Source organism: Neodiprion lecontei, chromosome 4 (assembly GCF_021901455.1).
Source record: "Neodiprion lecontei isolate iyNeoLeco1 chromosome 4, iyNeoLeco1.1, whole genome shotgun sequence".
Taxonomy (NCBI): Eukaryota; Metazoa; Arthropoda; class Insecta; order Hymenoptera; family Diprionidae; genus Neodiprion; species Neodiprion lecontei.
The window spans coordinates 21,039,729-21,067,543 of record NC_060263.1 but is presented as its reverse complement, the minus strand read 5'-3'; the positions used below and the strand labels follow the sequence as shown (position 1 = coordinate 21,067,543).

General features: G+C 40.0%; 2 protein-coding genes across 7 annotated transcripts in view; one reads left to right on the top strand and one right to left on the bottom strand.

Annotated features, from left to right (window-relative positions):
- LOC107216847 (homeodomain-interacting protein kinase 2) overlaps positions 1-27,815 on the bottom strand; it is a 71,414-nt gene that overhangs the window by 29,809 nt on the left and 13,790 nt on the right. For 2 of the 5 annotated variants that reach the window (XM_046737076.1, XM_046737077.1), the window contains exons 2-3: positions 16,489-16,716; positions 12,648-12,813 (exon numbers count right to left, since the gene is read on the bottom strand). In XM_046737076.1, coding sequence (XP_046593032.1) covers positions 12,648-12,813; positions 16,489-16,490 — 168 coding nt within the window. In that variant the 5' untranslated portion in view covers positions 16,491-16,716. Of the gene's footprint in view, positions 1-362; positions 3,029-12,647; positions 12,814-16,488; positions 16,717-27,815 lie in introns of those variants that run through there. The other 3 variants (XM_046737079.1, XM_046737078.1, XM_046737080.1) reach the window with 3 other exon arrangements.
- On the top strand, positions 17,289-27,483 carry LOC107216839 (mucin-2). 2 transcript variants are annotated; one of them, XM_015654138.2, is made up of 5 exons: positions 17,289-17,561; positions 22,129-26,159; positions 26,307-26,511; positions 26,598-26,777; positions 26,853-27,483. In XM_015654138.2, the coding sequence occupies exons 1-5, from the start codon at positions 17,513-17,515 to the stop codon at positions 26,993-26,995; spliced, it is 4,608 nt and encodes a 1,535-aa protein (XP_015509624.2). In that variant the 5' UTR covers positions 17,289-17,512; the 3' UTR covers positions 26,996-27,483. The 2 variants fall into 2 exon arrangements, with proteins under 2 accessions (XP_015509624.2, XP_046593031.1); XM_046737075.1 differs by lacking the exon at positions 17,289-17,561 and adding an exon at positions 20,386-20,632.

The window sequence follows — 27,815 nt, the reverse complement described above, 5'->3', positions numbered from 1 at the left end:
AAGACAATCGCTGAGTAAAAGTGAGCCCTTATTGTATAAGTAGAAGAAAAAGGGTAAGACGGGGAGTTCCGAGCAAGAAGTCCAACATATTGGCAATGAAAGATAAGTCGCGTTAAAAAAAAGTGTGCATAAATTGTGATCATTGGGAAATTGGATATGAAGTGATTCCCGTCACACAGAGGGTTGGAAAAACAAAAAACAGTGATCGACAAAGACACAAGTAAAAAACATAGGAGGCAGTGCAAGTAGAGCGAGTGTAACTAGATGAAGGCAAAGACAAGTCTCACAAGGTGTGCGATTTGTAACAAAACTAAAAAGAAATAACAATGATAACAACTTTGGCATTACTATCATTTGTTTACATTTTCCATTAGCTCAGCAGCTGTGCAGACGGAATCTCTTTTTAGACTTTCTTTCCTCTTTCTCTGTCGTGTAAGATTTCAATTAATAAACATCAGCGGAGGACGTTGTTTGTGTTTTTATTTTTTTTTTTGTTACTCCACCGGTATTTTTCTTCCCATTTATTTGTAACATTTGTTTTTTCAATTGTTGAATAATATCGGTTGCACGATCATTGGAGAAACTAAACTTTAGGATATCTGTATTACGAGATAGGCGAAGCCTGGTAGCTTCGCAGCTCTGTAGAATATCCACCAGTAGATGACGATGAGTGATAGCTGCTTAACGATGACAACGTCGACACGATGGAAGCTTGGGGGTGTATTTATTTACGGTAAAATTAACGATTGGTAAAAAATAAAAACGAAGTTTATAAATAACGAGCAATTGAAATGAAAACACAAGATCAGGAACAAACCGCTCCTACGCGTCGACGAAAAACACCGAAAAAGTAAGAAAATTGAAATGAAAACATCACAATAACAACAACCATACGTAGTGCGTTGGTAGGGACGGTAGCGGTAGTGCATGTGTTTTATATGCTCATGTATGTATACGTACGCGTATTTTTACAATACGAGCGGATGTCAAAAATTCGAAGAAACAACGCCGAGGTGTGAACACAGACGCATACATGGACATGAAATGAGAATGAGCGCGACAGAGAATTCTTCTACGTTGCCTGCGAGGAGGAACAGACGTGAGGAGGGTAATCGAGCCCCCCACCCCCCTCCAATATGGCCGACCAGGACGACGATTCCGTTGTATTATTCGACCCGTGGTGAAAATATCGTCGAGCTGGACGTGTTTTCTCGCCTTTAAAACGTTCCTTCTTTACCGGACACATTATATCGTCTTGTTTGAAATTATTCTCTCCCTTCTCCTTTTTCACTCCTATCTCTCATATCGTAACTTCCTCGCTCCATTCATTCAACATTTCATATTTCTCCATGCCCTCTCCGACAGCTTTCGGTATAACGTTTTTGTTTTGTTTTGTTTTTTTCCTTCGCATGCGGCTAGGCAATTGATCATTTTCATGGTATTGTTTTTCGTACACGTTATAAAATCACACCTGTGCGTGTATACTCAAACACAGGTATTTATGTACCGCGAAACGGTGAGCCTTATGTTAGCTTGCTCAACTTTTGCGCATAGCTCCGACGACGTTCTTTCTTTTCTTTCGCTTCGATACTCAACGTGAATCATACATGTATATTAAGATCTGATAATAATACACAGTTAGCGTTGTTTCGCTGTCAAATCCAGGGTTATTATATTATTACCTCTCACAATTCGGCCGGTCTCTCTCCGAGGAGCCCACAAGTAGTAGTTTCATAACGACATCGTCAACATCATCGTAGTCGTAGTAGTAGCAGTAGTAGCAGTCGTAGCAGTATTGTCTCATGGATGCGACAATAACTGACCGAGATTAAAAGGTTTTTTAGAAGTAAAATAAAAAAAAAAAAACGAAACTACCCAACACGTAACAAAGAAAAAAAAAAAAGAACAACAGGGTAGGGAGAACGCACTGGGTTGGCGTTTATCGTTCGCTTCTGACTTTCCGTCCCGTTTGTTTTTGTTTTATGATTTTTTCGCGTTACTCTTTCTCTCCTTCTCTTTCTATCCGCAACGATACTGCCCGAGGTCTCCTCCTCGGCGGCGGGGTCAGCCTTCGGCGAAGCGCCAGCAGTAACAGTCGACGACGATATTCTCAGCCATCTTGTCGTGTCCCCAAAAATGATCCAAGCAAGCTGCTGGTTCCTGGTACAGAGTTCGGGCTCGTTCGTTTTTGTACGGCACGATATAGAGACACGTATGATTCTGTAGTCGGGTTTCCACAAGTTGTGTTCAGTCGCAGCTCGCGAACGCTGTCCGATATTTAAAAAGTAAAGAAAAAAAAAAAAAAACAGTACACGCGCGCATACACGGAGAAACAAACACAAGTCACTGGAGGCGAGAAGCCTACGTCATCCCTTTCCCTACGCACAAAACACTGCACCCACACAGGCGCACACACACACACCTTTCACATCGAATACGAAACGCACCACTGCTGCTGTTGCTGCTGCTGCCTCGATATTAACGAATGATTGTTATTTTCCATGTTATTATGTGTGCTTTATTTTCACCACAATCGCGAACGTGCGCTCTCTCGCTCACAGACACATTCACATATGGAGAGAGAGAGAGAAACGTTACGCACTGTTTAATATTCTTCAAGTTTAGATTATCATCGTCACCAGCACCACCACCGACCGGCGCGAGCACCAATATTCACCCATATTATCGCACCTACGTGCGCTGCGTATCACTGCCGATTAGTTACACGCGTTTCGTGGTTAATCCTTTAAATAAATAATAATGTTTTACCGAGGGGCGAGTAGCCAACTTCCATTCACCCTCGATATCGCTTCGGCAGTACTCATTTCACACTCTCTCCGGTGTTCTCGCCTCTTTCGTTTCTCGCCGCGCACCGCCAGACACACTACACCCACCGGCGGTTCTTTTTCTTTTTTCCTTCTTGCTTTTTCCACGATCGCGAAACTCTCGCGACGAACGAAACGGCCGACTCTACTCTCGGCAACGATTCGCCTGCCCGCTGCTCGCTAGCTGGCGACGACTGCTGCTGCCAGTGCTGCCAGTCCGTGGCCGTTCGTGAAACTTCGCCAAAACTCGGCTAGCCTCGGCTGTTTACGTGCGCGCACTTTCCGCTCACTTGCTCGTGTGTGCGTGGCTGTTTGTGTCCGTCGCGACGCCGCTGACGCCGGCGGTTGTGATGACGAAGCGACTGGCTGGAGGGGCCGCTCGACGATTTCACCAGCAGCCCGCCGCCTTTCGTTAATTATCCTCCAATATTGCGGATCGCATGACAAGAAGAACTAACAATGATAATATTGAGCATATTGTAATCGCATCTAACACGAACCAAGTGACTACTGAACCATGGCTGCATCGCTTCTTATTTGTTAACTTAATTTTTTGTTTTTTCTTTTTTTTTCTTTATTCGTCCAATCGCTGACCCGTTTATCGCCCCGAGATACGTGCGTCTACGTATTTATTATACGTGCAAAATCCGGAATCCACACTATCGGCGGGCGCCTGTACATAAAATGTATCGTACAACTCGCTGAACTTGATTCTCGATTGCTCGTATTGAATGCGTGAATTTTTAATAAGAAATTGATCGAATCTCAATTATAGACCGCGTGTCGACACATGTAAGAGCGTAAAAAAATCCTTTATTTCTTGCTGAAATTCGATCAGTTTCATCATTTCTAACCACATTATAGATACACAATAATCTATAGCACCCGTTTCGTTCGCTACTAGGTTTCTCGACGCGTGACGTCGTCCGCCAATAAAGGGCAGCATTTTCTCACTGTCAGTCAGATTGACAAGGAATTAGGTGTACGAGAAATAAACACAGGGATGATTAAGCGTTTCAGGGTTCGAAAGTGAAGGAGAAAGAGAAGGAGAAAACGACTGAAGTGAAGAAAAATGTGGAATTTGACATATAATTGTCGAAGAAAAATTTCTATTTATAAGAATTTCCACCCCTCTTCCACCGACCTTACTTGACCAGTACGTAGCAGTGTACGTGTAACCAGAGTACATAATCTTGACTGTATGTATGCATATTCGTCTGACTTATTCATTTCTCATCCTTCTTCTCTGTTAGTGCAGCACTGCAGGTAATATTAACTCGAAAAATTTTCTTCTCTTCTTTCTTTTGGCTGATTCGCATCTTTCGTGGGTGCCGTGCGCAAAATTATAAAAGAATCCGCTATACGTATAGCTACGCTGTATACGTACTATACCTATACTATACAACCATACATACAACGAAAATCTAAAATTATATAGGTAAGCGAGTTGATGCTCGTATGCATCCCGGATCACTCGAAATATACTCTCTCTTTGTATACTTCACTTTGGTGTATTTATTTAGCTTCAATTTTGTTACTCTATTTCTACATGCGAAAATAAAAATCGCCATGCACGGTGATCTGTATGCACATAAATAAATGCTATACAGACTCTTTCGAGAATCCGCCTGCGTATTTCTGACCGTGCGATTATAAATACCCTAGGAATCGAATATTGTGTATACGAGTGGCGACAAACCGGAGCAAATTCCGTTTCAAATTTCGCACAAAGTGGGCTTACAACGTCTGTTAACGATGTGGAAGAATTCGTATTCAACAGACACAAACGTACCTCCCACGAGGTATTTATTATTTTTTTCAGCCAATAAGAATTCATCGTATTAATTCAAATTGTCAGTTATTCGATCGTGCAACAATAAAAAATAAATAAAAAATATGACGTCCGCCTGGGCGCAGGCAACTGAACACGCGTTGATGTAATCCGTGAGTTCCGCGCTCGGGAGATAAAATCGAAAGTTTCACCATTTACGGAGGGTAATAAAAAATATGGTAAAACAATGATTTAGATTTTGCAGCTTATCATTCGTAAGTATTTAATCGAATCGACGATTAGTTATTTATTTCCATTCACAGAGGGCCCTAATTCCCGACAAGGAACTTCTTGAAAGATTTGAATAGGCCGAGGAAACACGTACCTACGCATAAAATTAATGCTTATCTACCTGAGCAATGTAAATGAATAGACGAAATTGCGGTGTATTCAGGGTTGAAATAATAAACCACGCTCATGCAAAATTTCGTAAACCTCAGCACAGAGTTATTGGCGCGTCCCGGGTTTTGTTCCGGGACTATCGAAACGCGGTAAATCCCCGTTTGAAAAGTTTCTCTAGGTAAATACATTGTTGTACGAGGATATAAATTATACCCGCTTGGTCTGATCATACACCTCAAACCTGAACGAGAATTTCTTTTAATGAGATTTGCAGAATTTGAATGACATAACCGTGTAGGTACGTAGCTTTACAAAAGCATACGGGAAAAAGTCATAAAATTAAAGTTAATAATAAAGTGCTCTGATAAAAACAAACGTTCAAACGATCCGCAGGGAGGAAAATCCGCAAAGAGTTATCTTCCATAACGTTACCTTCCAACCATACTATACATATTTCCCCTGTGATATTTATGGAGGTATCATATTGTAATTGGTTTCAAACAAAATTCAAAAGATCTGTCGCATAAATTAAAATTTATGAAATAAATTTCTTAAATCAAAAGTCTTTATATGCCTATAACTATAAATATATACCTAATTTTCAACCCTCCATTTATATAACCTGACATCTGGGTGGTCCCGGACGTTGTGCAGATATGCGATCCGCGAATTTTCCAATGCATCGCGCAATATACGCGCGTTACCGGCTACCTAGCCGTGTGTAAATAATAATTAATTAATGCCCCGTTGCGCGACACATGGCACGCACGCTGCTTAATGTATGGTGCCGAATATCCCGTCACTGCATCTCAGGTCTGTGTATATTAATTCCCATACCCTGTACGGTATGATAAATTATCGCTAAAACAAAATTGCAAAGAAAAAAAAAACATAAGGAAACTGTGAAGTTTGTCGAGATTTTTTTTCATTCATTTTTTTAAACTCAATCAATCGATTATAAATGAAAACCTTCCAAAGTAAAACTTGAACGAAATTTTCTTCTCGCGTTTGTTGTAGGATTGCTAGAAATTTTGCGAAATTGCAGTCGAAGAACGAAAAATACGATACACAGGAAAACTGATTTGGAAAAAGAAATTCCGCTGAAATAAATGACGTCATGCAGTTACTGATTTTGTAATAATCACAAAGGGCGCGAATTCCTCTCGGTACATTCGTGCCATTATTGTAGCAGAAGGAAAGAGGTGTACACAAATATAGAAGAGGAGGGGTTAAAAATTCAGTATCCTCTCGATGTGAAACCTTATAATACAAGCGAAGTTTAAGTTACAAAAATCGGTCGTGAGTTTCGTCGCCTGCAGGACCAAGGAGGCGTGCATTACCTGGGGTTCTCTCCCATATTCGCCATATGGCCGATGTACCAGCGCGTATGTCCCCCGCATGGAATTAATAGCTCGTTATAATATGGCCCATACAGTTCAGGCGCTGCAGGACCGTTGATCACGAATTAGACAATCGAACAAGGGGCGATTAATAAAAACGTGATGCGTCCAGGTCGTTCGTTTACTTGAAAATTATAACACCCGTTAAATCTATTTGTACAACATGGTTGGAATTGTATAATACTGACAAATGGATGGAACAATCTAGTAAATTGGTAGAACCGATATTTTATTTTTACCGGGAAAAAGCGTACGTGTGAAAAGAAAATAAAGCGTTCTTGATAAATTTTGTTAAGATACAATATGGACGGATACCGTATATGCATTTCGGTTTACGGTTGTCCCGAAGAGAAGCCCCGCGCTTTCGGATCGAACGGTTCGGTACCTCGAGTGAGTGAACGGTTTATAATACTCAACCCCATTCCCGTTCAATCCGGAAGTATCTATAGATATCGGATGTTCGCTTAAAGGGTTTCTCATCGAGGATGCGATATATGCAAGAACACGAGCTTCTACATGTATAATATACCTCGTATGGCCGGAAATAACGGAAATTCTGGTAATATAACCGTTGGCTGAAGAACTGGTAAGTCAGAAGAACAAACGTGAAAACGAAAGAAAGTAAAAACGTGCAGACGCTTCGCAAAAAATTTACTGCAGAAGAGAAAACAGTTCGTCTGATGGATCACTACGGATTATTTATGACGAGGTATATAATATAATTGGTATTTCAAGCATTATGTCTATTTTTTTTTTCTAAACTGTGAATATTCGAGTATTCTCGAAATTACACACGTACTTGGTAGAAGTTTTTGAACAGCTCGTTTTGCCTTTCCACTCCAATACTCCTTTACTACAAATTAAATTTGCTCCTCGCCGCATTCATTTCGTTATTAAAAAACGAAAATATTTGTTTCCCTTTGAGTCGCGTAATTGCTTTTGGAACGATTTTACGAACAAGAAACGCTTGGGATCGTTATCGACCCCATTGATGAGTTAGAAGGTAGAACAGAACATGCGCGTTTTCTTGGATCAGGACTGAAGTATTTTTTCCAAGCGCATTTTTCTTATCGACACTTTATCGACACGTCCTTACATTGCGACGGGGAAACGATAAAGCTACGGATGTTGGTGGGCGAAACCCGAGTGAATGTGCATTGTTGGTATATTCTCCACAAACTTGAGAACATATTGCTAATGCAACGACAATACTTTTTACACTTAAACACAAACTTGTAGGGTCAATTGCAAACATAACGCGCAGAAATAGGTCGAGAAGTTTCCGCTTTCCCTCGTTCCATTTTACCTCGCCGCACTTCCGCAGGCTTTTAGAGGTCAGACGGCTATTACACGGTCTTTAATCTTGAATCTAAGAAATCTCCACCCACTTCCGACAATCTCCCGGAAACGAAGTACCGAATGAATGACGCATAAGTACACGCATTCCGAATAACAGGCAGAAAGAGAAAAAAAAAAGAAGAGATTCACGTTTTTGCATAGTAGGATAGTTTGATAATAACTTGCGAAATGTTTCATCCCCCGTTACAGAAGTGTTGTTGACCCTTTGAAGCGTACAGTTTTCCTTGCAGTCAAATACTTTGAAATTGGATAGATAAGGGTTCTCGATATTGCTGATTTCAAAAATGGGGTTAGGTCTGGGAAATTCTCAAAATTCAAAATGGCGGTTCTAATATGGTGGACTGAAAATGTGAAAGCCATCGGAATCGCTCGGAAATGCACACTCAGGTTTTTTTATGGGACTTCGAATACGATTCCGTTGTCAGAATTACGGCATCAAAGATGACGGATCTGAATTCAGAATGACGAAAGTCGATATAGCGGATTCATTTTGGAGGTCAAAAAATAAAAAAAATTGATCGCACTTGCTCGAAATTTGCTACTTGACGGTTTTTCGGGGTCGTTGATAATGAATCTAAAACCGTAATAGCGACTTCCTTAACCCTTCATGAATGCAGACAATAAACGCGTTTTCACCAGAAGACTTCGAGGCCGCCCGGCTGAATTTTTTTTTTTTATACTTTGAATCCACCATATTGGATCTGCGATCTTGAATTTTGAAATTTTTACGTCGAATTCATTTCAGCGATCCCAAAAACCCAAGATTACGGAGTTCCACTTTTGTACCCTGCATAATCTTCCCGCAATTACATTTATTCTGTAAAAACAGTAATTTTCAAGACTGCTTATTTATAGCGCTCACTGTATTCGCGGAGTCATCGTAATCCCTCTTAAAACATCGTCATTCGCGAAGTGAAAATATGCATAAAACATTACAGCGCAATGGTAACTTGAATTTAAATCTTGGATAAATGATTCAAAAATGTTGTCTCATAGATGAGACGCTGTGCCGCAAAGGGTTGATACGTGAAATGGTGATGAAAATAGAATAAAATAAAATAAATTGAAACATGTGCATATATTGCATGTATGAATAATAATACGATAGGTACATGCATGTGAAATGCGTGGGGCAGCCCGATGGGAAATTCGGGGCTAAAAGTGACCAACTTCCGGTCCACGTGAACTGATTTTTGTGGGAATCGAAGAAATTCCGTGTGAATGTATTATACCATGTACATTGTACGTACGCATAATATGTCTAATTGCATTAATAACAGGTTTTCGGACCGTTTTTCCCATGTTTGCAGACTATTCGTCATTACAATACTTACCTAATACGGAAAATGACATTGTCCACGCATTTGCTTTAATATTATATTTCAAAAAATTTGTTTCTTTTCCGTTTTCTTTTCCATTCTGTTTTTTTCTTTTTTTATCATCGACGATCGAAGCGACGACGTACTGCTCGGATGGATGAAACTCGATAGTAATGGATCAAATTATCAATATATATGTATGTATGTATACGTATATAATGCATCAAGCCATGCAGGGCAGATGACACTTTCGAAACTTGACACGATCAATTTCGTACGGGATGCGAGTATACAGCGTGTATTATAACATAACCCAGACACGCATATCCGACTTGTCATATACCGTATTATATACACATATTGTCAGCTGCAGCAGCGAACTGTAACGCAACGGAAAACCAAGTTCACTATAATTAATCGTTGAATAATCGCGAAAGGAATCCAGAGAGTAATACTGCTTGGAATAAAAATAACTAACGGTGAATTAGAAACGTTGCCGAAATCTTTCGTTATTGTAAATCGGAGAAAGAGCTGATTAAATAGTATGTTGTGTAACGAGGAGGCAAACTCTGTCTTTTGTCGGGCCGAGCGTAAGCTTGCAATACGAGTCGTAAGTGAGCACGCGTCCGAGCCGAAGACGAATATTGCAAATAAGCGAGGCGAAAAGAGCGTTGCCTCCTTGTTGCACACGATTCTTTATATAACGAGAGTATGTTACGCGTTTTTTCACAAAGCACGAAATTGATGCTAAGGTCGCGTGATGTTGGATTTGTTCGCGACGGCGCATGCGCGCAGTACAGAAAAGACCACTTTTGACTCATAGGTGTTGAAAGTGGTCTTTTCATGGACCGTCGTAGAAACGGGTACTTTGTGCACTGAAAACACGCATAGGACAAGCTCGCGTTATACATATAAGGATAAATAACCGACTGAACTAGGTCGAGGATTCGCAAGTATAAACTTATATTAATTCTTCAAAGGCACGGCACAGCGCATAATTGACTCTATTGCTGATGTAACGATCATAGCCGATCGATTATAGGGTCGAAGTATGAGAGCTCATTAGTCTTACACGTAGGCATAGGCACAGTACCTTCCGGGGCAGCGGTCTATTAATCGTTGTTTGTCGTGGTACTTAGCGCTGCGGAGAACGATGACGGGGTGCAATTAGCGAGTCGAGTTAACACACACTCGGATCGTAGAATGTGTGTGGCGTTGTGATAATAATGATAGTAATACGTGAACCAACGTCGCATTGATTTATGGAGAGTAAAAACATCTGTCCGGCATGCGTGAAGTCACGGCTCAGCTGTTCCCGATCCCGGAAAGTAGAAACCCCCGCACAAACAGGAATTTACACGTCACGCGTGTCGTCGTTTCACGGTGACGTTGAAACACAGTAGGTATAATAATTCACCGTGAATTCCCGTCAACCCCGCAGGCACTGCTGGGTGTTTGTTACACCCATACGTGCAGCCTTTTGCACACATAACTCCGGTATTCTCGTCGACTTTTCAGTCACCAGCCTATTTGTCGACACCGTAACTGTTTTAGGGTCAATACGAACTATTGCAAGCTCCCTGCAGCTTTGAGTCAGACGAAATTCATGATCCGCGTGCAGGCACGCGTCGATATGTGCATGCGTGCAACGTGCACGCTTTAATTCACCTCTAATCGAACCTGAAATCGACTTACAAAGGAGATTGGAACTCGGAGTGAAACGAGTCGGGGTTGAATTGATGTATAGAGAAAAAATGCGGAAGGGTCAAGTCGTTTTCTTGCTGCACTGCAATCACTCGGCATGGTTTCGCAGCCCTGCAAAACAACTTGTGCAATATCCATATGTAGCTGTTCACCCGACGCACGCACGTGTAAAAAGTTCCATCTTTCCGGTGAATCGAACAACGGATTGAATACCCAAAGTTTTTGTTGCAATAACGCATTTCATGTATTAAACAGATCGTCAGTGCGAAGAAGAAAAAAATTACGACGCATTGATTTACGAAATTTCTCTACCATTTTGTCAAGATATAGATTTATTAGGATGCGTATGATTCGTGAGTAATTGATTTATTTTTTTTTTTTTTTACCCGACATAAAATTCAACCTCAGATTCACCGTAAGACAAATAAAAGACACATTGGTTTACTCTTTTGAGGTTTACCATAGATATAAACACAGCTGATTCACTTGCGGTTGTAATTCTGTGAGGGAGAAGAGAGAAAATCCAAGAAAAATGAATAGAAGAAGCTGGTGATATGAAACAAGGTCATTTACCGTACATTGTCACGGATCATTTCTGGCACGCTTATTCTTCGTACTAACTATTGCATAACGGAGCTGCGGGCATCGGATTAGAGATATTGATAAGCTGTCGAGAAGCATTCCGTGCCGAATGGCGATGCGGGGAATCTCACGTTCCCCATAAACAACATTTGTAATTCCCCGCTTGTAAGTTCCCCTGATTGAAATCTACTTCAACTGTGGTTAACCATCGGAGCGAAAAGTCAAACGGCTCGGTCGTTGCGGCGACTGGCAAAATAATGTATTAAACAATAAATCGTATTCGCGTTATAAAGAGAAATAGGAATGAAAGATTTTCTCAACTTTTTGAGGTTCTTCTTCGGTTTGAGAACCGAGAAAATTATCAGTCGCGGCAAAATAAGGCAGCAACGCCAATTTCAGTGTGAATTGCGTCGACGATTTCATCATAGATATTCGAAAAGGGACTTTCGACGTTTTCTATTATACCCCTTGGCTGAAGGAGACAAATTGCATGCTGCAGTATGAAACGGACTGTGCTTTTTCTGCTGGACAAAGCAGCAAGCCCAACGGCCGGCTGCATAGGACAATTTTTTCTTCTCTTCGATTTCATTATCCCTTAGTTGGTCGTAAATACTTGCCATTTGGCGAACTCTTTCAATGGCATTGCAGCCCACGAAATTTTGGCGTTCGCAGTTAGAGTCGCAGGATGATAAATGAACAAGGTGTGAAAGTAGTCTCATCTAAATTGCCCATTTTGCTTATTACATCAGTAAGTGAGTGTGGTTTTGACTCGGAGTAATGTAAATTGGTTTTTTTTTTAAATTTTTCTTTCTTCAAAGAAAAAAAACTGAGATAAGTAGATTCCTTGTATAATCTAACTAATGATATCTGGTCAGCGGTTTGTATTATAATCGCTAAATATAATAACACAGTATCCCGGTAAGAAAATATTTTTATACGATAAGATAAATTTATAAGAAATGTTACCTCGAATTTAACCTAACAAAATTCTGAAAAATTATATGCGTATAATTTTATATTTTTTCATATAACTTTATAATATTTTATCCAAATTTATGAAATTATTTAAGGTTATGTCAAACCTAAGTTTCTTTCAAAGTTCCGTATGATTTCATGCAAATTCATAAAGTTGGATAAAATTATTAAAATTTATTTAAACTTATAAAGAATAATATAAAATTGTATGGGTATGATAATTTTATATAATTTTATCATGTCAAATTGGAGATAAAATTTCATATGAATTTATCTGATCGTATAGAAGCATTTTTTCTCGGAAACCTACAATTTTTCTCCGTGTCGTCGATTCGCCGATGTAATGAAATACATGGAACCGTTGAAGATTTAGCCGAGTTGGATTCATTGGAAATTTTACTCTCAATTCAATGCCATTCCATGCCGATCTGCCACATCGTGTGGTGCGATGACCACCAAAGACGCGTGAGTCAGACCTAAAACACAAGAAAAACCGCGGATTTTTCAAGTTTGACCGCATCAGTATTCAAATGGTATAAATTAGCGGGGTAACATTCATTGCATTAGTAGAGGACCCTTATTCGACATCCTACTGAAAAATATTACCACCCAAATCGCGCTGGGTGATGAAATAACCAAAGGTTAGCAAAACTTTTGAGTTTTCCCCCACGTTTGTTGGTAAAACAATTTTTTCGCAGCTCACTCCCGAGATAGAAAATCAAAAAAATTTCCATCGATTATTATTATTATAATCAATGCTACCACTCTTACCAGTCAATTTCCATTTCAACATTTGTTTTCGTTGCTGCGGTAATAGAATGTCATGAGTTCTCAAATAAGAAAGTGGAAGGGGAAACTTGTATCATCCCGCTGATGTAAATTTTCAAACGCACAAGTTAAAAGCACGTGATTCAAATCAGGATACCGATTGTAGGAAATGTTGGGATTCTCGGTAAGCTTGGCTCGAATCGACCTGCACTAACCGCCGCTTATCAATACTTGGGATCGCGAGGCCGAATTTTCGACCGGAAATCGACCCATTCTGTGACCGTAAGCCCAGAAGCGAGAAGAGAGAGAAGAAACAAAAAATACGGTAGGTAGAATGCTTCTGCTACGTATTGCGCTACTGTTATAGAAGAAGTGGTGAACACGAGCCCTGTATACCCATACGACAATGACAGTTTGATTTCCCGGTACATCTGTTAAAGCAAAGCGGTGTTTAGCCGGACCGATTTCAGGACTGTAATTACAGAGTGCACAATTACAGCAGCGGTTTGATATTTCACTATTTACATCGAATCAAAACCCCTTTTTGTCTGCGGGGGTTGCAGTTGCCGTTATCGAGGGTTATTATATACTCACGACATGCCTAACGTGCAATACGGAAATTTCTATGCGGTTTGAACTTTGACGAAGGTATACGTGGGTGGTTGTGCGTTACAGGTAAAAGTGGTACGTAATAAGTAGGGGTGTGCGTGTAAGGAGGGTTATACGTGCGTGAATTCGTGGTGAGTAGGAAGTGGTTTTTATCTCGTGCGTTTCATTATACGTTTTGTACAAATGCAGTGTGCCGCATTCGCACACTGCGGACTCTACCGCACGTGTATTATCCATTGATGACGATGCAGCTGGTTAATTCCCGATTCGAGGGAATTTTCGTCAGCTTTCGTTAGTTTTCGAGGCACGTATCAGGAAGAAGGGGAAGAGGCTTAAGAGCTGAAGATCGATGTAAAAAACCGAACGTTCAGGTATGAAGACAATCGGGAACATCTGCACGGAAAGAAAAATATTGTAAATTTTACATCTACCGGGGTGAATAACAGGCAAGTGTAACAGTTATTGACCCTTTCATTTTCCAAAATTATAAATTGACGGCACAAATTGTGAATTTCTCGGTGACTAAAATCAATTTCCTACAAGGTTAAACTCTGCAGATTTATTTTTTGGTAATATTAAAAAAGCTAAATATTTGGGACAGGTTCAATAACTGGTACGCTTACTTTAACCGGACAGCACTTTTTTGGAGTTTAATCTACGGCAGTTGTGGCCAGATTTACAAATCCGATAATGAGAGTTACAATGCCAATAGTAAATGTTACAATATGCTCACGCATATCTGCGACAATCGATGTGAATTTGACTCCAAAAGAGTGCTGTCCATATATTCATCACGACCGATCCAAAATCTGTATTACATTTTTTTTCGCGTGGGTTTTTCCGATGTGGCAAAGTTGCGAAGTCACTTCTTTGTTGATCTCCTATGAAATTCGCACTAATCAAGGTTCACAACAGTTCGCACTGCAACCTTATTAGTTGAATACGATATGCATATCGGTACTGTATACGCACACGTTTTTGTATACGGTAAACATTGTTGAAGCACGTATTTAATTCGAAGAAAGAAAACGGTCACGGTGGTTAGAAATCGAGGAAAAAAGCTTACGAAAACGCGATAGCGAGTTATACGTTTATTCAACCTTATATTCCAATATTCGTCATATCGTGCAGATTTATTTCTAAACGTATTTCGTATTTCTAATAGTCCGCGAGTTGAAAAATGAGCACGAATTCGAACTGTGCTAATGACACGTACAACAGACGTTTATACTGATCAAGCTGTAAGTGGGTCGGTTGAAATGGCACGCTTGCTTTACTTTACGCAATAAAGATACCAACTTTACGTACTGCTGAAATTACGTGAAGCGACTATAAAGACGCCAATTCAAACGTATAATGATACATATCCAATGAAAATCAACGATCATCTATTCATAATTTTTATGAAATATTTGTCATTTATTTGCACCGGCAAGTCGCGATTCTCGGCAGAAATATTATATTCTACAGCTCGTGGGATATACTAATCATCGGAAAGAGTGCTAATTTACGTGAAAGAACACTATAAAATTCACGTGTAACAAACGTCCTGTAGTTTTATCTACTTTCTAGTGGCTTGCGCAGGGCTTGTAATTAATTAGGTCCGTTTAAAAGTCCTCGGGCTTGAGCTCATTACACGTACTTTTGCTATCGTAAATAGCACCGCATATTGCAATCGCAGTTTTTTCATAATTAACGACGAGAAATTCTAATACCATCTATTAAATCTTAAGAGGAAAAAAATTCCAGTTGAAACCGGTAATTACACGGTTTAGTTCCACTTGTTCAATTTTAATAAAGTCATTTCTGACCCTCGTCATTCTTCCGCGAAATTTTGTCATCCTAAAGATAGGACAGTTATCATGAATTTTCCCAAGCTTCCTGTTTAGATCGATTGACCAGAGTTCTTCTCTAACTTCAATCGGGATGGGATGAGCGAGTGAGAGGGTGAATAAATAAATAACACGATTTCGCGGGAGAGACAAGACGCTTGCTTCGGCATAAAAACCCTCACGGTGCAGAGGGAAAAGCCGAAGCAAGACAAACGTTTATCAACTGCAAATCAGATTATCATAATACAGGATAATACAGTCGCTGGTGCGTTCCTTGGCAACTATATTGAATGATCATTCAATAATCTTAAGCCAACTTATCTAAATCTCCATGAGTAACCGTGATCCGCAACTTCTAACGCTAACGTGGAAGCGGGGAAGGGGGAGCGTGTAAGGTAGCCTAATGCCGTGCAAACAGCGGTCCCGACGTCTCGGGAAACCAACGCTGAAGTGCTCGGGCGACGACGTATGTCGCCGCGATGACGCTCGCCCGGGAGACGGGCACCTCCGGTATAACCGGAGGGTGAACCGCGTCTCCCTCGACCAAATTAAACGAATAAATCTTAAAATTACGCGAAACGAAATAGTCGACGCGCGTGGGTAAAGGAAAACCTAACACGTCCTATCTATTCGAGCGCTCGAGACAAACTAACTTGGGCTGCGCCTTCACCGGCGAAGCGAACGTACGTAACTGCCGATTCGAGTATCGGCCCACGAGTTTCTGGCGCGGACAATAAGTACGTAATTTGAATCGCTGTAACGTTGAACTAGTTGTCATGTGGAATAAGAAAGTAATTCTACCGTTGCGACCCTTTATTCACCTTATACGTGGTAAATAGGTACAACCTACGAATATAACGAAACTAAAGTATTTGCTGTTATAAATTTACAAACTAACATAATAATAATAAAGTTGCGCGAACACTTCCCTTTTGTACTCACATTAATTGAGAAGAATTCTGATTTACGGCGTCGCAGTCGAATTAATCTCTCGATGAAAGTGTCGGTCTCGATACTTGTCGCGTTCCTTATCACCCTACAGACTTCCCAAGTCCGTTAAAATTATAGGCCGCACGAGAAAAGTGCCTCGGCAAATTGGTGAAATGGAATTTTCACAAAAGCGGGAACACATTGGGAGCTCCACGCGTGTAAAACATCGAATTCAACCATCTGAAAACACAGGATTTATGGTACTCGGTGAAGCGAATTTAACAGTGGAAAGAGATGTTGAAAAAATTGAATTAAACATATCGATTTTTTTAACGTTATAATATTATGTACGTGTTTGGGAAGAATTTGTAACAATACGGTAAAGGATGAAAAGTTAAATGACGGTGGGTTGATCGTTATGATTGAAAGAAGGCTGATTCAATAGATGCTGTACCGTACGCCTATTCAATTATTCAATCATTGAATCATTGAATGTTTGAAAAGTACCTACAGCTTAGGAATTTTTCCAATCTTACATTTTCGGATGAATATTAATTTTTATTCGTTATTTTGACGAAGGAGAGAAACGCCAGGCTGTGCAGAGGCACGATTGTTCAACGGTACGGGATTGCTTTAATTGTTGGTCGAGATAGCCGTGCGTTGCGAGTCTGGAAGTAACCGCGACTCTGATAAGGAAAAATTCAGTTACCGTGGATGGGTGGGGGTTTACCCGGAATTCATCCTGCATCTCCTTCGATATAACAGCTCACAACCGGGGTGAAATATTTCCAGTTTTAAAACGGTGACCAAGAGGATTGGTCTGCTCTATTGCAATGCGTGACTGATGCTCTAGTTTTCGAAGGCGTAAGACTATTTCTCGCAACGTGCTCAAAATTTTGATGATACTTGATTATTTTGGCAATTCAGTCGTGCGGTGGTGATTTAGTGAAATTTTTCGTCTATCGGTTTAGGTGTTTGATAGTCTTGGCGTTTTGAATTACTTTATTTATGAATCGGTAGACGGAAAAAAAGTGACATGAATCTGCAACTCGTCATGCTTCTGACTGTCCTAGGAGTTTTTGGAGGTGAGTGAGAAAAATCATCGCAAATATAATTTGCGAGCAGAAAAGTAGAGTGAAACAAATGAATTTGGAATAGAATTTGAACCATTTCCAAGCGATTTGAAATGACAAATCTAAGTTTGAGCGTTTGCTGCTAATTACTACCAATACTGAAATGGGTTCGACTACTTTGTCGACGGACACCACGTCGCTGACGACGGGAATAAAAACAATTCCCACTATGGGTATTGAAAACCAGCGTCTTCTATTGATGACCTTGGTGCAAGTACAATTATTGAGAGCGTTGTTGGAGCTTCTGCCCTTTTCGTAATCGTTGGGTTCAGCATATGGTATTTTCGACGACCATCAACATCTCGACTTGATATGCACTATGTTTAAGACACCACACCGCGGGCAAAAATTTATTTCAAATTTTATGACAGATGCATACTTTAAGAATGCTCTCTGGAAATTTTATAAGGAAATTTGTAAAATTGACGGAGACGAAGCATTTTCTGTGAAACTGTTTCAAGCGCGTGATTAGGGTATTCAAACTCCATTATTTGGAAACTGCCGTTAATATTGCCTGCATGGTTTTCAACGACGTTCATGTAAGCCTCTTGTATGTATTGAAGGTATTAAATGTCAAAATTGGTGAGTGATAAATTTTGTTTTTATGTATGAATTTCTATCTATGATATAATCTATAACTGAAAGTTTGAACCCTTTTTTCTCGAAACGTCATTTTTCGATCGGGTCGACAGCAAATAAAAAAAACCATACATCCAAGTTGTAAGAATTTTTCATTAAAACCCCTATTTATTTATTTTTTTTCTTCCCAACCATTCAATTGATCCGCATAATTTGAAAAACATGCAATGTTCGGCCATTGTGTTAATTCTTGAGATATTGACTTTTCCTTACGTAGTACTGTAGACGAAGGTGTCTAGTTTTTGAATATATTTATATCTTAAAAAAAACAACGAAAATACACCCACTTTTCCAGCCGTTAACGTGGTGTGGTGCTTCAAGAACAGAATTGATCATTGCGCATAGGGTAATTCACGAGTTATGGGAATATTCTTCAAAGATTCTGGCATGATAGATCGAGGAGGAACGACCAAGATGTACAATCTATGGCTCAACAATCCTACCCCAACGCACAATTAGTGCGGAATGACTTCTGAATATTGTAAATAGTTGTAATTCTAGACTTTGAATACTGATCATTGCATCCTGTCTTTAGATTAAGATCTAGTCATAACTTTTTCACCGTTATAGTGCATCTTACAATTGTTATCATAATTATTAATTTTATAAAAATATTGAGAATAATAGGATGGGGTTTTATTTAGATTTAACTGAAAACTATGCCGACCCACGATATATTTAATAATATTTTACAACATTGTCAACAACAGTTTGTGTCAAATGACATAAGTGAAAACAACAGTTCAATAAACGTTAATTAAGGAAAGATAAGGAGTGATGAGAGTGAAGAAAACTAGACTATTCAGATCACTGTCTCATTTAATCTCTAAGCCATTCCTCAAATTTCTCATCTTTGCACAATCCTACCAGCAATAATTCTAATCATGATTCTCACGAAACAACAATTATAATAAAGACAATGAACTCGAAAAAACCCGAGAGATTTCAAATGCAGGCCTGAGATGCATCGTATTGCATTTATAAGGTAGGAATGTAATGTACAACGTTGTCATAGAAATGAAAATTGCAGCCTGAGAAATTAACATGTGTATACTGTATGGGGATAGAAGTACCTACATATAAAAACCGGAAGCTATGGTCTACGATTTCATGTGTTGCCAAAAATTAATGTGATGTAAAATAAATGTGTAAAGTCCTACCAACGAGGAAGTAGAAGCCCCCCGCAGAGAAAAAAAAATATAGAACGATACACTGTTATTCAGATTTTTTTGCCAAGACACAATAATAGTGTAAGAGTTACAGTAGGACCTGGATTATCCGAACGCCGGCTTAAAAAATAGATTTTTGGTGCGGAATATACATTGTTGCTGGTTAAAAAATGCGGAGCAGCCGTTCGTCAATTGGCAATAGACGACTATATAAAACCAAAGTAATAAAATAATGGGTCGGTGTTTGAAAGAGGTTCAATATGTATTTGGATGTTTAATACGGACTGTTTGTTGATTTAAATTTGTGTTGTTTATATTATTATACTCTAAGATAAAAATTGCATTTCGATTATCCGAACAAGGCTCGGTTCCAATTGGTTCGGATAATCGGGGTTCCTGTACGAGCAATACAATCAACTGATCCAGATGCTTTCTCCGTAAGACATTTGCGATCAGGTTCCGTGTATAAATCACATGATACCGTAATAAATCGCGATTTGCGCTGAAAGTAAGAGAAATATTGTCGAAATGTTGCCTAATTTAGACGGAGGGCTGAGGATGTGCGACGTTGGGGACAGGTAGAAGCCTAATTGCGTAAAGTTTTGTTGACCTGAGGTAATGAGTCAGGCGAAAAGGGGATCCGCGAATCGGTGCTTAGTCCTGCGGGGTTGACGTCACAGTGACTACAATGTGGGTGAAAATTGCTTTCAAGGAAACACGGAGCGGATTAGAATCAATTAGTAAGGAAATGTCGTCCTTTGCCGTGATTGGTCAATCGACAGGCCTTTACTCTAGCGGCAATAACGTATCTGGTCAAATCTGGAGGCAACGGGGAAAGATAACGAAGAATTGAGTCGTTTTGGCGTCGGTGGTGGGGTTCACCCTGAAATTTTCCTATACCTCCTAATATATCAGCTTGGCGCACGGCCGACGAATTTTCAGTTTTCAAACTCATCACCGGTACGAATGGTCAGTTATTGCCAAACGCGGTCGACAGTTCCACAAAAGCAACGCCAGTTGGTTCGAGTGAGGTGAAAATTTCAATAGTCCTCGTGTGTTATTCTCAACCTGTGCAATGAACAAGTTTTAACTTACATATTCGTCAACGTTCGTTTATTTTTACCGACAAAATTATAATCAATACGAGGAGAAATATTCATTAAAATATGAAATTCAAATTCATCCTGTTTTGCATCGTCGCTGGAGTTGCTCAGGGTGAGTTAAAATGTAACGACAGATATTTAGTCCGAGTATCAAGAGTAGGTTATAAATTTCTTCTCTCTTTACCATTTTGTCGATACAATTTACGGTATTTTTTATTTTACTTTCGATGTTTTTTTTTTTATATTCCTTTACGAAACATTATGAGACGGTACGAATCGAAATCCATTTGGCGACTGATTGAAGCAACAGATACTCTCGATCGATATCAATTGCTGAAATAGATATTGAATTTAATTCTAATGCTGATGTGTCAGTCAAAGAGACTCGTTGCGAAATAAATATAACTGAAAAACGTTTAAACTTATCTGTAGCAGGCTAATTCGCTTCGACGCAAAGTGCTTTCCTGTGTATTATCAACGAAAATCGTGGTATCTCGAGATTGTAGATTTGAAACTGACGTGAGCTGCACGTGAGCTGATGATCAAGAATTTTTCGATGCAGATATTGGCCACAAAATCGCGATAAATTTTATTTGGGTATAAGCGTAATATTGTAAAATACATTGAAAGAATATACAATAAGCGTAGGAGCAAAATTGGACAAATTCGCGCGATAAAATCAGTGAGCCGGGGCGATAATCCGTAAATTACGTCACCCTTTACCTATCTATCTTCAACGCTTGGAGTTCGTGATTGACAATGCTTTTATGGATAAACCCAGCTAGTGGAGTGAGAGGATCGTTCATAACCGACGCCGCCTGTCGATATTCGGAAACGAAGCAGCATGCTTCGAACGTACATGTCAGTCCTTTGCCTCTAGCGAAAATAGTATTACAAATGTTGAATATTTATGATCGATGGAATTCGAGATAGGGATATTGGAAATTGTGCACACGCGTGTCTATTACGATACGTCGAATCCACGCATTTTCGTTACACCCCAGATGTGAATTGATTTGACAAATTTGAACTATAATTTACTTTGGGAAAAATGAGGTGACATTTTTATATGCTTTAATAACAATTGAGGAATATGTGAGACTGTAAGGAACAGAGGAAAAAAAGAAACACGTGATAAAATATTCTTAATTATCGGAAACATCCGGTTGGCAACAGCAGACCTGCAGTATAGGCTTTACTTGACATGTTGCAGAGAATTTTTCATTATTCATGACTTGAGAAACGTGTCGATTAGTAAAAAGAGCCCTGCAGGCATGTAAGTAAGTGAAGAATAAAATCATCGGAATTGTTATTAACGATATGCGTCATAACAGAGTTCACTCCACGTTACCGTGAGCACCGATGTTATACGAGAAAAATTCATTAAAAGTATATTCGGGTTGATACTTATTGTTAGACAGAGAAAATAACCGAATAATATAGTGAATACCGCGTTACACACTGTGCGAAAATTATAACTCAGCTCACGCTGGACCGTTTATAACAACAGGCGCGATTTTGATACAAAAATACTGTTTTACTTTTCAATGTTGAAGTTAGAGATAGGCGAGATTCAATTTCATTGACAATCATTGAAATTTTCAATAGAACTGTCGGCTCAATCTGCGACCACTGCAGAATCTACGACATCTCTAACAGATTCCACTGAGCTATCGACTTCTGCAACGGGGAATGGAGCAACAACTGAATCGGATTCAACTATTACAACGACTGTACAGGGATTTGAGGCACCTACTACTTCAACAACCACAACAACCACTGAAACGGGTACAAGCGAATCGGCAACAACTATAACAGCCAATGTCCAAACAGAATCAACTGAATCACCGACAACTACATCAGTGAGCGAAACAACTACTGATTTTACGACAACTGAAACGGGTTCAACTGTTTTATCAACAACTCCATCAACGAGTGAAACAACCACTGAAACGAGTACAAGCGAATCGGCAACAACTATAACAGGCAGTGTCCAAACAGAATCAACTGAATCACCGACAACTACATCAGTGAGCGAAACAACTACTGATTTTACGACAACTGAAACGGGTTCAACTGTTTTATCAACAACTCCATCAACGAGTGAAACAACCACTGAAACGGGTACAAGCGAATCGGCAACAACTGTAACAGGCAGTATCCAAACAGAATCAACTGAATCACCGACAACTACATCAGTGAGCGAAACAACTACTGATTTTACGACAACTGAAACGGGTTCAACTGTTTTATCAACAACTCCATCAACGAGTGAAACAACCACTGAAACGAGTACAAGCGAATCGGCAACAACTATAACAGGCAGTGCCCAAACAGAATCAACTGAATCACCGACAACTACATCAGTGAGCGAAACAACTACTGATTTTACGACAACTGAAACGGGTTCAACTGTTTTATCAACAACTCCATCAACGAGTGAAACAACCACTGAAACGAGTACAAGCGAATCGGCAACAACTATAACAGGCAGTGCCCAAACAGAATCAACTGAATCACCGACAACTACATCAGTAAGCGAAACAACTACTGATTTTACGACAACTGAAACGGGTTCAACTGTTTTATCAACAACTCCATCAACGAGTGAAACAACCACTGAAACGGGTACAAGCGAATCGGCAACAACTATAACAGGCAGTGTCCAAACAGAATCAACTGAATCACCGACAACTACATCAGTGAGCGAAACAACTACTGATTTTACGACAACTGAAACGGGTTCAACTGTTTTATCAACAACTCCATCAACGAGTGAAACAACCACTGAAACGGGTACAAGCGAATCGGCACCAACTATAACAGGCAGTGCCCAAACAGAATCAACTGAATCACCGACAACTACATCAGTGAGCGAAACAACTACTGATTTTACGACAACTGAAACGGGTTCAACTGTTTTATCAACAACTCCATCAACGAGTGAAACAACCACTGAAACGAGTACAAGCGAATCGGCAACAACTATAACAGGCAGTGCCCAAACAGAATCAACTGAATCACCGACAACTACATCAGTAAGCGAAACAACTACTGATTTTACGACAACTGAAACGGGTTCAACTGTTTTATCAACAACTCCATCAACGAGTGAAACAACCACTGAAACGGGTACAAGCGAATCGGCAACAACTATAACAGGCAGTGTCCAAACAGAATCAACTGAATCACCGACAACTACATCAGTGAGCGAAACAACTACTGATTTTACGACAACTGAAACGGGTTCAACTGTTTTATCAACAACTCCATCAACGAGTGAAACAACCACTGAAACGGGTACAAGCGAATCGGCACCAACTATAACAGGCAGTGTCCAAACAGAATCAACTGAATCACCGACAACTACATCAGTGAGCGAAACAACTACTGATTTTACGACAACTGAAACAGGTTCAACTGTTTTATCAACAACTCCATCAACGAGTGAAACAACCACTGAAACGGGTACAAGCGAATCGGCAACAACTATAACAGGCAGTATCCAAACAGAATCAACTGAATCACCGACAACTACATCAGTGAGCGAAACAACTACTGATTTTACGACAACTGAAACGGGTTCAACTGTTTTATCAACAACTCCATCAACGAGTGAAACAACCACTGAAACGGGTACAAGCGAATCGGCAACAACTATAACAGGCAGTGTCCAAACAGAATCAACTGAATCACCGACAACTACATCAGTGAGCGAAACAACTACTGATTTTACGACAACTGAAACGGGTTCAACTGTTTTATCAACAACTCCATCAACGAGTGAAACAACCACTGAAACGGGTACAAGCGAATCGGCAACAACTATAACAGGCAGTGTCCAAACAGAATCAACTGAATCACCGACAACTACATCAGTGAGCGAAACAACTACTGATTTTACGACAACTGAAACGGGTTCAACTGTTTCATCAACAACTCCATCAACGAGTGAAACAACCACTGAAACGGGTACAAGCGAATCGGCAACAACTATAACAGGCAGTGTCCAAACAGAATCAACTGAATCACCGACAACTACATCAGTGAGCGAAACAACTACTGATTTTACCACAACTGAAACGGGTTCAACTGTTTTATCAACAACTCCATCAACGAGTGAAACAACCACTGAAACGAGTACAAGCGAATCGGCAACAACTATAACAGGCAGTGTCCAAACAGAATCAACTGAATCACCGACAACTACATCAGTGAGCGAAACAACTACTGATTTTACGACAACTGAAACGGGTTTAACTGTTTTATCAACAACTCCATCAACGAGTGAAACAACCACTGAAACGGGTACAAGCGAATCGGCAACAACTATAACAGGCAGTGTCCAAACAGAATCAACTGAATCACCGACAACTACATCAGTGAGCGAAACAACTACTGATTTTACGACAACTGAAACGGGTTCAACTGTTTTATCAACAACTCCATCAACGAGTGAAACAACCACTGAAACGGGTACAAGCGAATCGGCAACAACTATAACAGGCAGTGTCCAAACAGAATCAACTGAATCACCGACAACTACATCAGTGAGCGAAACAACTACTGATTTTACGACAACTGAAACGGGTTCAACTGTTTCATCAACAACTCCATCAACGAGTGAAACAACCACTGAAACGGGTACAAGCGAATCGGCAACAACTATAACAGGCAGTGTCCAAACAGAATCAACTGAATCACCGACAACTACATCAGTGAGCGAAACAACTACTGATTTTACGACAACTGAAACGGGTTCAACTGTTTCATCAACAACTCCATCAACGAGTGAAACAACCACTGAAACGGGTACAAGCGAATCGGCAACAACTATAACAGGCAGTGTCCAAACAGAATCAACTGAATCACCGACAACTACATCAGTGAGCGAAACAACTACTGATTTTACGACAACTGAAACGGGTTCAACTGTTTTATCAACAACTCCATCAACGAGTGAAACAACCACTGAAACGGGTACAAGCGAATCGGCAACAACTATAACAGGCAGTGTCCAAACAGAATCAACTGAATCACCGACAACTACATCAGTGAGCGAAACAACTACTGATTTTACGACAACTGAAACGGGTTCAACTGTTTTATCAACAACTCCATCAACGAGTGAAACAACCACTGAAACGGGTACAAGCGAATCGGCAACAACTATAACAGGCAGTGTCCAAACAGAATCAACTGAATCACCGACAACTACATCAGTGAGCGAAACAACTACTGATTCTACGACAACTGAAGTGGGAACAACTATTTTACCGACAACTGTATTAGAGGTTGAAACAACGACTGATTCGATCACGACTGAAACGTATACATCTATTTTGTCAACGACAATAGCAGAGAATGAAACAACTACAGAGTTAACAACAACCGAAGTAACGTCTACCGAATCAATGACAACTGCAGTAGAATATAAAACGACTACTGATTCAACGACTAGTGTAACACAATCTGCCGATACGGCAACGACGATAAGTGCGCAAGGCACAACCAATTCGGCAGCAATAATTCTGTCTGATTTCGATTGGGTTGTCACAGATTCGTCGACGAATGAAACCTGCATCTTGGCGAGTATGGACATCACTTTGACGGTCACCTATACGACTACTGACGGAGAGGTGAGATGAAAAAATTTCGAATTCTTTAAAGATTACTTAACATCGTTTTTTTTGTCACTCGTAATTTTGAAAAGATTTCAATTAATTGACGCTACATTCGATGACCATTGTTCTTTGTCCATAATAACTAATTTTCTTTTTCTCTAGACTTCATCTGGTATCATGATGATTCCAACGACAGCAACGGCTTCCGGTAGCTGTAACGAATCTGATCAATACCTGACGTTAACCTGGTCAGAGACAACGGCGGGCAGTATAACACTCTGGTTCACAAATGACGGGACGGCGTCAACGGTGGACAGCATCGAGGCCGTGGTTTATCTGAACGATACGACGTTCCCCAGCGCTGAAGGTAATTAAAAAATCCCCATAGCTGATCGTCTATACATTTTAACTATCCTCCGGCACCAAATAACAGATCAAATGATTTGTATCCAGAAAGCGCGGTAACTGCCGAAGGAAACTCCGGGCTGAGCCTCTTCCGAACAACCTTGGGAGTTGGAAAATACGTCTGCAGTACTCCCCAGACGGCGGAATTGAGCTCCGAAATAATCGCGACGTTCAATAACGTAAAATTAATTGCTTTCAACACAGATACCGACGTGTCCGGCCGAACAGGCGAGTATTTCAATCTCTAATTCCAACATCGAGGATGATTGATCGTGATTTTACTTATTCGTCTTATTCCAACAGAGGAGAACTGCCTCGTCTCAGCAGGTGTGAACGTGGGCGTCATCGTTGGCGGTGGAATTGGGGCTGGCATAGCAATCGTAATTCTCGGCGTTGGCATATGGTATTCGCAAAGAGAGGTCATACCCCGTTCAGATTTGCCCTGAACTCGTGTAAATGAGGGAAGATTATTCCCGCACGGATCGCGCCTGCAAAAGACTAGGAAAACGACGGCGTACCCGAATCGAAAGGCTGAAAACTTTCGATACAACCAGTTTTCGCGATCGTCGCAGGCCAGCCCAAGATTCGTGGAGAGGGCCAGGAGAGACGAATTTGCCCTTGTAAATACTTTACTGCCAATTTTGTAAATATTTCATCATTCATGGAGCGCGATTAATGAGTAATGTTTTTTTACCGACTCATCGGCTGGAGTCGGTATTCAAACTTTGTTATATTAACTACGCTACGATGTACATACGAGAAGGAGTAAGACATCACCATATTTAGTAATAATAACTGCAATTTGTAACAAGTATGTAGTTATATACGTACGTGTGTAAACTAGCTTTAACGTGAATACCTGTATTTAATTTCTTTTCTACTTTTCTAAATAGTTTTTATGAAACGAAGAAAGAATTATACGCAGTGATTTGTATTCATTGTATCATTGTGTACCTGCAAAAGATAACGATTGATTTCTTAGTCATGTTTCTAGATCTCAATTTTTTCAGGTATACGGAAAGAAATTTTGAGCAGAGAATTCATTGTGTCGAATCGAAATAGTCATACGCTTAATAATTAAATAATATTACGAAAAATTTTCTCAACTATCAATTGAAATATGAATAATCGTAGACATGTGAAAAACACTATTCAATTATTAGTTATCATTCTCGAATCTTTAATTCTCAATAATGAATCGTTGAAATGAATTGAAAAACGAGTATTGCAAAGGCGCGGAAAGAAAGGGATCAACAGATTTCGGAT

What these genes read in the sequence shown, in the direction of transcription:
- LOC107216839 (XM_015654138.2), top strand. Translation starts at nt 17,513, where the DNA reads ATGAATCTGCAACTCGTCATGCTTCTGACTGTCCTAGGAGTTTTTGGA. An exon ending in TGTCCTAGGAGTTTTTGGAG is followed by an intron (nt 17,562 to 22,128) that starts GTGAGTGAGAAA and finishes AATTTTCAATAG; the next exon opens with AACTGTCGGCTCAATCTGCG. An exon ending in ATACGACTACTGACGGAGAG is followed by an intron (nt 26,160 to 26,306) that starts GTGAGATGAAAA and finishes CTTTTTCTCTAG; the next exon opens with ACTTCATCTGGTATCATGAT.